The 11,144-nt window shown below is 45.6% G+C and overlaps 1 protein-coding gene across 1 annotated transcript in view; it reads right to left on the bottom strand.

The window, feature by feature from the left end:
* Positions 1 to 11,144, bottom strand: part of XPO5 (exportin 5) — a 53,724-nt gene that overhangs the window by 2,726 nt on the left and 39,854 nt on the right. Inside the window, exons 21-31 of the mRNA XM_011960365.1 lie at positions 9,513 to 9,613; positions 6,972 to 7,068; positions 6,181 to 6,317; positions 4,225 to 4,322; positions 3,557 to 3,603; positions 3,050 to 3,147; positions 2,292 to 2,354; positions 1,436 to 1,518; positions 707 to 814; positions 431 to 568; positions 76 to 240 (exon numbers count right to left, since the gene is read on the bottom strand). Of these exons, the coding sequence (XP_011815755.1) occupies positions 76 to 240; positions 431 to 568; positions 707 to 814; positions 1,436 to 1,518; positions 2,292 to 2,354; positions 3,050 to 3,147; positions 3,557 to 3,603; positions 4,225 to 4,322; positions 6,181 to 6,317; positions 6,972 to 7,068; positions 9,513 to 9,613 (1,135 nt within the window). The remainder of the gene's footprint in view (positions 1 to 75; positions 241 to 430; positions 569 to 706; positions 815 to 1,435; positions 1,519 to 2,291; positions 2,355 to 3,049; positions 3,148 to 3,556; positions 3,604 to 4,224; positions 4,323 to 6,180; positions 6,318 to 6,971; positions 7,069 to 9,512; positions 9,614 to 11,144) is intronic.

The following is an 11,144-nucleotide window of genomic DNA, read 5'->3' as shown; positions in this document are numbered from 1 at the left end:
GTTGGTTTATAAGGTTTGCCCATACACATGATTTAAGAAGGGGGTTGGGTGCACTAATGAAGGTGCGTGACCTACCCCAATGCAACCAGCAATGAGGCGTTTGAATTGGTCCTTTCGGCGCTTGTCAGCCACTTTCTGCAGGGAGGGGTTTAAAAGCTTGCAGTCAAACTGGTCCAGTGAGTCCTTCTGTATTTCAGGGATTTGCTCCATTACAGCTCTTACCTCCAGGTACCTGGGGCGCTGATACCAGCAGGAATAAACTTACTGGATGTAGGTTATTGCCACCCTCCCCATTTCCTGCCACACCCATTTCTCAGAGATAGCACCAGCAATTTGGCAGGTGCCTGGATTTAGGATAAGGCCCAAGAGACTAGGAGCAGACCGAGTGATAAAGCTGCAGCCATCCTGCCCCCATGCTTTCCCCACTCACCAACGCCTCGTATATCTGGAAGGCCAGATGGACCAGGGAAGCCATGCACCCGTCGTGCTGCCCGTGCATCTGTAAGCCTTTCAGCACACTGGTGAAAAGCCACGTAACTGCATCTGCGAGCAGTGTCCCTGACAGCACCTGGGGAGACAACTGTGCTTTAGGGCCACAGGGGGCCTCTCTCAAGGCCTCAGCACCCCAATTCTTCTGAATGATTTAGGCAATCTGCATGACCCAAACCTTCTATGAGGGGCAGGGAAAAGGGGTGAATAACCATACTTGTTTGAGGAGAGGCCAGCAGAGCTGTGAGGTCGTCCTCTGGCAGGACAGAGTATCCTTCCAGGCCAGGGAATTGAAGGCTGTAATTAATAGCGCTGTACAAACATCCTGAACAGGAAAGGATGAAGGATTACAGTGGGAAAGGCAGCACAATTTTCTCTGATTATTCTTATACGTCAGGAGCTGGAGGTGGTTGTTTTTTTCTCCCCCCTCTAAAGATGGGGTCCTTGTTTTGTTGCCCAGGCTGGTCTTGAACTCCTGGGCTCAAGCTATTCTCCCAGCTCAGCCTCCCAAACAGCTGGGACTACAGGTGTGCGCCACCATGCCTGGCTTAGGAGCTGGAGTTTTAAATATCGAAGCAGGAAAAATAAGTGAGTTTACTTCCTCTATTTTTGTGTATTGCCAGTCAAAAAGAAAACAAAATGTGAGAAAACCTGTATGTGCAGGATGGAGACAAAGCTCAGGCCTGGCTGGGGGAGGCTAAACACCAGGGATCTGCATCAGTGTGCCTACTATGTGTTTTCCTGAGAGCCCCTGCCTATGCTGGTATAGGAGACACCATGGCATTGCACCTTTTCCCTCATTTTTTTCTGTGGCCTTAAGAACCAGGAACTTACATAACAAAGGAGTATTACAAAAAACTCTTGATAGCACCATAGAGCAAGAAAAGTAAAAGGTGGCTCCCCACCTGGGCAAGGAGTAAAGGTATCACCGGCTCCTTCTACCCACCTCATGCTTCATCAGACATTTGCCCAGGTCTGTAAGCTCTGCCATAGCTGAGGGGGTGACCTCTGTGGCCATCATTTCTTCATCTGTTATCAGAGAGAAGAATGTTAAGCTCCATCCTTTCAGAACAGAGAAGAATATCTTGTTCTGACAGAAACGCAAAAAAACAAAGCAAAGCTGAGTGTTCTAGGCTAACTGGTGGCTAAGTAGTACTGGGACCCCTCCCACCTCCACATAATAATAGCCCATGCCCATGGCCAATCTTCTAGAGATGCACCCAAGCTGTACATGAGGGAAACGGGAGCTTCTAGGCAGAAACACAAAGAGCTGCAAATACTGAAGATACTTTGTTGTTGGACAAATATTTGAGCACCCTCTGTACCCCAGGCACTGATCTAGTTACTGGAGATAAAAGGAATAGGACAATAGATCCCTTCCCTGATGGGAGTTTACATTCTAACATGGGAGATATGTAAGAAAGGAATACATAAATAAAAACATAATGTGCAGTGACAAGTGCTATTAAGAAGAATAAAGCAGAGGAATACAGAGTAGCTGGGGTTACTATTTTTGATAGGTTGGTCATGGATGATCTCTTGGAAGAGGTGACATTGGAATGAAGCAAGGGAATAGATCACGTATATGGTTGGGAGAAAATCATCCAAGACAGAGGAAAGAGCAAGTGCAAAGGGTTGGAGGTGGGAGTATGATGGAGGCACACAGCAAGAGGGCTGGTCCAGAGATGACAACTAGATGTAGGGTGTCTCCTCACCAGTCTGCAAGGAAACGGACCTGGTTCAGAAGGAACAGTATTTAGGAGGCTAAGAGCAGACCTCCAAGGTCTCACAGGCTCACTTACCATCTCCATCTGCTGGGGGAGCACTACTGTGGTCAGCACCCTTCTTTGAAACACAGCAAACCGCTAAAGCAAGAAAGCAGGGTTACTAGGTGAAGGGTGGGTGTATACCTTGTTACATCCCTGGTCTACTTTGAATCTCAAACAAAATGACACAGTAAAAACAAAAAGAAAATTAACAGCCTCCATGTCCAAGAATTTAAAACATTTCCATATTTTGAGAAAACTAGGAAGTTATTCCTAATGAATCCAAATTCCTCCTGCTATTTTAGATTGTTTCCCCATATTCTGGCTTTGGTACTATTCAGCTTGCAATTCATAAAGTGTCCTTAGGTTGACTTCAGGACTGCCTTGCTTCTATCTAGTTACTGCTTTTGGATCTGTCAGTGTTGCTGCAAATATGAATCCTTTTTTTTTTTTTTTTGAGACGGAGTCTCTTTCACCAGGCTGGAGTGCAGTGGTGTGATCTCAGCTCACTGCAACCTCCACCTCCCAGGTTCAAGCGATTTTCCTACCTCAGCCTCCCAAGTAGCTGGGACTACAGGCGTGCGCCACCACGCCCAGCTAATTTTTGTATTGTTAGTAGAGACAGAGTTTCACCATGTTGGCCAGGCTGGTCTCGATCTTTTGACCTCGCAATCCACCATGCCCGGCCACAAACATGAATCCTTTGCATTAGTCAGGCCTTTGTGGAGTTGGCTGAGCGACCAGCTCTTTTCCAGGAAAATTCTCTATAGCCCCAGTTTCTACTTGCCACTTACTGATTAGGTCCATGACTTCTCGGGTTAACATCCTCACCAGCTGCTCCTCCAGCATCTCTTGAGACTCTGGGTTTTCATCTGCAGCCTCATCTTCTCCACTGCAGAAAACCAGAGGGCCAAGTTCCACAGGAGTGCAGAAAGAAAGCAGTGACCCTAATCAGACTCTCTGTGACCACTTTCTTTGAGTCTTCGTTTTATGCAAAAGTTGGGAATGTACAGCAGTGATCCACTGAAGGACATTATTACTAGTGATTCTGTCCAGTTGGATAGACATTACAGAATCAAAATAAGTGAGTAAGGTAACAGTAGCCCCTATAAAGGCTGGATCTCAGAGTCTGCCTGCTGGTCACAGCCTGTCCAGACAAGCCATGTATCACCTAGACTGAGAATGACTACAACCTACTGCTCTTCTACCCTGCGACAGCAGAATCCCTGCCCGCTTCCTTTCCCCACCCCAAATCTGGCTGCCAGCTCATCCACCAAGAAGAGTGGGTAGGTATCCCTTACCAGAGCAGGCTCCTTTGGTTGATAACTTGCCATTTCTGGGAAAGCCTCTGGGAAAACACAAAGGAAATAAATGCTAGAATTGGGGAAAGGACTGGAATACATAGTATCTAAAGTTAAGTCCACTTCATGATTAAAATTAGCCAAGGATGATTCTAGGCATCAATGATAACCTCTGTCGACTCCACACCACAAGGTTAAAAAAACCATCTCTGGTTTCTATAACCTGTCCCACATCCATGCTGAGGGTGGTATCTCAAACACCTCTTTGCTTGGAAAGAATTAACAACAATTCTAGAATTCCTGGGTCTCTAGACATACCTGTTCTCCACCCAGCCGGTCCCCTGCTTAATTCCAGAGTCAGGATAACAGACCCAGCATTCCTGGCAAGGTTCTGTGAGCAAGCATTCCTCTTTTTACCTCTCCTCAGTTAACAGGAGGTTAGGAGCAGAATCTGCAACTGAAGCTGCCTTGTGGCAATTAAATCAGTTTAGTTCTTTGGGGGCTGTGCTTGATCCTACAGCAAGGATAGTCTGCTGGGGTAGAAGCTCTGCCCAGCCAGTCTGGCAGGGCTAGTAGACAACACTTCTAGGAGCTCCTGACTTGCAAGGGTCAAAAATGGCCACAGGCCTTAATAGTACTCTTTGTTTCCTGTTCCTGACTTATCTTACCATATGGAGGTAGGTGAAAAGAGGTCCGAGGATGGGGGATACCAGGGCTTCATAGTGCTCTGGGGGACAGAAGAGCACCAGAGGCTTTACAAAGACCCGTGCTGCAGCAAGTTAAGAAATTTTAGTGCATAAGCACACATCCCTCACCTGCTAGGTGGTGGGTTGCACCCCTGGGCACAATCAATCCCTAAAAGATTTACCAGATGTCAAAAATATCCTTGTTAACAGTGAAAAATCTTAAAAGTTCTTTTCCTAAAATCCTAAATGGCATTGATATTCAATTCCATTATACTCTTAGTTTAGCAGGACTTCCGTCAGGCTGCACATTATGGTCCCTGGCCAGAAAGTAGGAATAAAAAAATAGGAAGGAGGATATCCTTGTAACAAATCCTCCTTCACCATTCTCCTTATAATTTCAGGTTTAAGAAACACTCACCAGCTGCGGTGGCTCACACTTACAATCCCAGCACTTTGGGAGGCTGAGGCAGGTGGATTACAAGGTCAGGAGAGTGAGACTGTCCTGGCTAACATGGTGAAACCCCATCTCTACTAAAAAATACAAAAAAAAAAAAAAAAAAAAAAACTAGCCGGGCATGGTGGCGGGCGCCTGTAGTCCCAGCTACTCGGGAGGCTGAGGCAGGAGAATGGCGTGAACCCAGGAGGCGAAGCTTGCAGTGAGCCGAGATCGCGCCACTGCACTCCAGCCTGGGCGACAGAGTGAGACTTCATCTCCAAAAAAAAAAAAAAGGGAAAGACAGAGATTCAACTAGTAATAAGGGTCTGAATGAGAATGAAGTGTGAAAGTGCTGCTTCTGGCTGGGTGTGATGGCTCAGGCCTGTAATTCTAGCACTTTGGAGGCTGAGGCAGGAGGATTACTTGAGCCCAGGAGTTTGAGACCAGCTTGGCGAACATAATGCAGATCCCATCTCTATAAATAATAAAAAAAAATAGCTGGGTGTGGTGCTGCGCATCTGTGGTCCAGTCCAAACTCTTCAGGAAGCTGAGGTGGGAGGACCACTTGAGCCTGCAGTGAGCTTTGATAGCACCACTGCACTCCTGCCTGGGTAACACTGAGACCCTGTCTCAAAAAAAAGCAAGTGCTTCTAAAAACACAGAAAGGGAATAAAAGTTTTATGTTTCACAGCTGGGCATGGTGGCTCATGCCTGTAATCCCAGCAATTTGGGAGGCCGAGGCAGGCGGATCACTTGAGGTCAGGTGATTTGAGACCAGCCTGGCCAACGTGGTGAAACCCTGTCTCTATTAAAAATAGAAAAATTAGGTTGGGCGCGGTGGCTCACACCTGTTACCCTAGCACTTTGGAAGGCCGAGGCGGGCAGATCACTTGAGGTCAGGAGTTTGAGGCCAGTATGGTGAAAACCTGTCTCTACTAAAAATACAAAAAAATTAGCTGGGTGTAGTAGCATGTGCCTGTAATCCCAGCTACTTGGGAGGGTGAGGCACAAGAATCACGTGAACCCAGGAGGTGGAAGTTGCAGTAAGACAAGATCGTACCACTGCACTCTAGCCTGGGCAATAGAGCAAAACTGTCTCAAAAAATAGAAATATGCACGCCTGTAATCACAGCTAGTTGGGAGGCTGAGGTACAAAAATCGCTTGAACCTGGGAGGCAGAAGCTGTGAGCCGAGATCATGCCACTGTACTCCAGCCTGGGTGACAGAGTGAGCAATACTCTGTCTCAAAAAAAAGCTTTATCTTTAATATTTCCAAGAAGGGGGAAAGGTAAAAATTTGCCCCTCAAGGAAAAGTTTATGGCCATCTGGACTGCCTTCATGTTTTCCCTGCAATCTGCCAGTGTTTTTACTGACATGATGCACTTAGATACATCATCTCATCTCTTCCTTCCAGTTCTGCCTCCTCCCTCTGGTTCCTGTGACCTGTTTCTATCTCTAATTTTCTGACCTTTTGGGTTATGTAGAGACTTTTGAAAGGATATGAAGCATGGGTCTGAGTCGGTAGTCAGGAATATTGTTCAAGTTGACAAAGGCTGAGCTGAGAAGCTGGGTAGCAAGGTCCTCCACAGTATAGAAGTCTTGCTGCATGGAAGGGCCTGCCTTCCCTAGGATATGAAAACTGTAAAGGGGGAAAAAAAGCACTGGCAATGACAAATCCAACATCTGTTACTGCCAGCCCTGACTGTCCCATGAATTTCATTTCTAGCCTACAATAAGATTTTTCAGCCAGAAAAGCAGTTATATTTACTTAAGAGAACTTATAGATACAGCATCTTTTAAAAGACAGATGTTGGCGGCCGAGATCAGCAGTAGCTTTCATTACTATTTAATGTGGACTTACAATGGAGGATCTGATGAGCTTGGCTGATTAGTGTACTGGGTTAGTGAGGCCAAAGCCCGCGAGGGCCAGTTACCTCCCCAACCCACACCCAGTATCTAGCCACCCCACTCCCATAAGTAGGCTGCAAGCAGTGTAGGGTCTAAGCAATCTCCCCCACTTTTAGCTTCTACTTGGGTTTCATCATGTTATACACTAGAAACAGACAAGCTGGGCATGAAGCAGGCTGGGACTGTGAGGCTCATATGACAATTACAAAAAAAGCAAATGCAGGAAAGCAGGCTGTTCATTTCTATTTAACACTAGAATCATTAGTTTCCTATCAAATTCTTGCCTCACCTTACTTGTACACTAGATGAAAAGTCCAACCCATGGACATTCCTATACAATACATATCCAGGAAGAAAATATGGAGAGGCAGCATTGGTTCCTTACCAGTTTTCATAGAGGGTGGAGAAGAAACGCTGCATTCTTTCCAAGACGGTTTTGAAGACAGGAGAGTCATTGAGTTCCAAGAGAGGCTGAGGTAATCCTAAAGGGAAATACGGGTCAGGAACATGATGCTCCACACTGTCAGGAGTCTCAACTGGCCAATACTCTACAGCAGGCAGATGTTGTTCAGGGGTGAAGGCGTGTGCATGGTGCTGTACTGCAAAGCAGTTGGCTATGTGATTTGTTGCACTCTTTTGGTAGGAGAAGGTGAAAGCTACTTAAGGACCCAGGACTTTAGACCCAGGTAGACCCAGGTACTCTTTTACCTGCTTTTTAAAAATTCTTTCCCCAGATGGAACTTGTACCAAAAAAAGTGACAACTCAAAAGTATTTTTCCATAAAGCTCTGGGGATGCCCCCACAATTAATTTATGAAACCCCTTTTTTTAAGCAAAATCTTACACAAAAGACTAAGATGTGTAGCAGCTCAAAATGAAACCCACTTACCTTAGTATTAAAAACTGCCTTAAAAGATCTATACTTTTAAGTGTAATGAGAGGTTTTAGAGTCTTATAGTCAGAAGCTATCTGAGGGAGCTGTTTGTCCATTTTAGTATTTCTGGTTGGCCACTTATTTCTATAGCAGGAGTTCCTGACTTAACTTGAATAATGGGATGGGGGTGTGTGGTAGGCAACACCTACTTTTTATATTAATAGCAATATACTTCTTGGAAGTTCTATTTTTACTGGTGTCTGCAACATAACCCTTAAATGGAATGGTGTCAAAGGAAAAGATTCAGGACTATCTAGGCCGAAACAAATAGACATGATCTCTGGAAAGGCAAATTAACATCCTTCCTTTGGCTAACTTCACAGCTGAGGAATGCCCACTGGATTGCTTGACCACAGCCAGGCTCAGACACAGGTTATAGCTGAGGACAAAGACAAACTATTGGGGCTGTGATGGTGAGCCAGCCTGAAGCTTCTGAGATGGGTACAAGGTTTAGACAACTGATGTCTCTAGCTCTAACTTCATCCCACATTCCCAGACTTGCTCCCTGTGCTCCAGCCACATGATTCAACTATCTCTATGTCCTGGACATACCAAGGCCTTTCCCTCTTGCCTCAGATGTTGTACCTGCCATTCTGTTTGTCCAGAATGCCCAGCATTTCCTCATGCCCCTAACCTAGCTAGTTCCTACTCATCCTTCAAGTCCCCATTGGGAGTCAGCCTTCTGACTTCCCTCCGACACTGGGTTAGGTCTCCCAATAAACACTCAAAGCACTGCCACTTTCTTTCACAGCAAATACCGCAATTATGACTGCACAGTTATTTTCATGCTTATCTTCAATGGGAAAATGAAATGAAGCAGTGTCCTAATCAAGGTCACAACTGGGAGGCCAGGCGTGGTGGCCCATGCCTATAATCCCAGCACTTTGGGAGGCCAAGGCAGGCAGATCACTTGAGGTCACGAGTTCGAGACCAGCTGGCCAACATGGTGAAACCCCGTCTCTACTAAAAATACAAAAATTAGGTCGTGTGCGGTGGCTCATGCCTATAATCCCAGCACTTTGGGAGGCCAAGGCAGGCAGATCACTTGAGGTCACGAGTTCGAGACCAGCTGGCCAACATGGTGAAACCCTGTCTCTAACAAATATACAAAAAATTAGCCCAGTGTGGTGGTGGATGGCTGTAGTCCCAGCAGGCTGAGGTGGGAGAATCACTTGAACCTGGGAGGCAGAGGTTGCAGTGAGCCGAGATTGCACCACTGTACGCCAGCCTGGGTGACAAAGTGAGACTCTCTCAAAACAAAACAAAACAAAACAAAAAAGGTAACAATTGGGAAATTGCTTAAAATCTATTCCTTTAAAAACTTTGATATCTATCTATCTATCTACATACACAGACACACACAAAAGGCAGGAAAGTATACAAATATCCTTCAGGTTAAAGGCTATGATTTATTTATAATCGAATGGCTGTAACACCCACCACAACCTACTGGCTAAATTGAAGAAGGGGTTAACAGGAAATAAATAAATTGCTTCTGATCTTCTCTGTATGATAAGGTAATTAAGTAAATAAATACATTTGTTCATATAGAGTTTATAGGAACTCCACAAATGCATTTCTGAACAAATAGATGGTGAAGGTAGTGCAAGACAAGGAGGAAGAAGCACAAGATAGGCAGAAGCTGCTCAAGGAACCCATAAGAATGCCTGTAATCCTAGTGCTTTGAAAGGCCATGGTGGGAGAACTGCTTGAGGATAAGAGTTTGAGACCAGCCTGGGCAACATAGTAAGACCCTGTCTTACTATTTTAAAGTTCGTCTGGTGTTGTGATCCACCTGTAGTCCAACTACTCAGGAGGCTGAGGCAGGAAGACTGCTTGAGCCCAAGAGTTTGAGCCTACAGTGAGTTATGTTTGCACCAGTGCACTCTAGCCTGGGTGACAGAGACTATGACTCTCAAAAAACGACAACAAAAAAAGGGGACATCCATTAGGGATAAGATGAACCTAGGAGAGAAAATATTACATTTCTTACCTAATATAGCAGATTTTTCCGCGTCAAGCATATCCAGAGCCTTGGTGAAAGGCTCTGCCATTTTGGCTAGCATTTCTGGTGCATATAATGTATTGTGGGTTCTGAAAGAAACAGGAATGCTATTGAGTTTTTCCATCTGATGCAGAAGGAAACAGTGGGCTTTGCTTGTAATTCAGTGATACTACAGTTCCACACAGACACATCTGCCCATGAACTCCTGGCAGGGGAAAGAAAACAAGGTATAAATATCTGAATGCTCGCTGCAGGAGGGACTGGACTTGCACAGATAATTAGTATACAATACCTAAGGTGAATTAACATGAGAACCAAACCCCAAGACAACAGGACCGTATCAGAGTCCAAAGCTAGAAAGCAAAATTCTTTCAAATCTGAAGTGGTCCCAATTTTTTGACCACCAGTGATATGGAATGAAATGTGTGCAACATTGTGGATTTACAGGTAGGAACACAGAGGAGGTGGTAATTTGCCCCATTTTTCAATGTTTTGTCTTAATTCCAAGAGCATGGACCTTGCAACAGCTGTTTGGACCTGACAGAGGAACGCAATTCCCAACACATGCTGTCCCCCACCAAAATGACCTACCTGAGCAATTATGGGCTTTGAGTAAGGAGCAATGACTGTGAACTTGATACACCAGCTGTCCACAGCACTCTTACCTACTCATAGAAATGGCCCCACTGAACAAACTGATGGCTACATATTTAAGGTGCAAACTAAAAACATCTTTTAGACCATGTTTCAGTCTCCATAGTTTGTTCTTTTCGTTCTTAAGAAGTCATTCTAGGCCAGGCTTAGTGGCTCATGCCTGTGATCCCAGCACTTTGGGAGGCCGAGGCCAGTGAATTACCTGAGGCCAGGAGTTCAAGACCAGCCTGGCCAACATAGTGAAACCCCCATCTCTACTAAAAATATAAAAATTAGACGGGTGTGGTGGTGCATGCGTGTAATCCCAGCTACTTGGGAGGCTGAGGCAGGAAAGTTGCTTGAACCCAGGAGGCAGAGGTTGCAGTCAGCCAAGATCATGCCACTACACTCCAGCCTGGGCAACTAGTGAGACTCCATCTCAAAAAACAAAAACAAAAACAAAAAAAACCCCAAAAACGAAGTCTATGGCTGGGTGCAGTGGCTCACACTTGTAATCCCAGCATTTTGGGAGGCCGAGGTGGGTGGATCATCTGAGGTTAGGAGTTCGGGACCAGCCTGGCCAACATGGTGAAACCCAGTCTCTACTAAAAATATAAAAATTAGCCAGGTGTGGTCGTGGGTGCCAGGAGTGGTGGCTACAGGTTTAAAATGCAAAATGAAAACCTCTTTTAGACCATGTTTAAGCCTCCATAGTTTGTTCTTTTTGTTCTTGCTTAGGAAGTCATTCTAGAGGCCGGGTGTGGTGGATCACAAGGTCAGGAGATCGAGACCATCCTGGCTAACATGGTGAAACCCCCTCTGTACTAAAAACGCAAAAGCAAAATTAGCCGGACATGGTGGCAGGTGCCTGTAGTCCCAGCTACTGGGGAGGCTGAAGCGGGAAAATGGTGTGAACCTGGGAGGCGGAGCTTGCAGTGAGCTGAGATCACGCCACTGTACTTCAGCCTGGACGACAGAGCAGTCTCA

Source organism: Colobus angolensis, unplaced genomic scaffold (genome assembly GCF_000951035.1).
Source record: "Colobus angolensis palliatus isolate OR3802 unplaced genomic scaffold, Cang.pa_1.0 Scaffold51, whole genome shotgun sequence".
NCBI lineage: Eukaryota > Metazoa > Chordata > Mammalia > Primates > Cercopithecidae > Colobus > Colobus angolensis.
The sequence above is the reverse complement of the archived record's forward strand: the minus strand, read 5'-3'. Positions and strand labels throughout refer to the sequence as shown.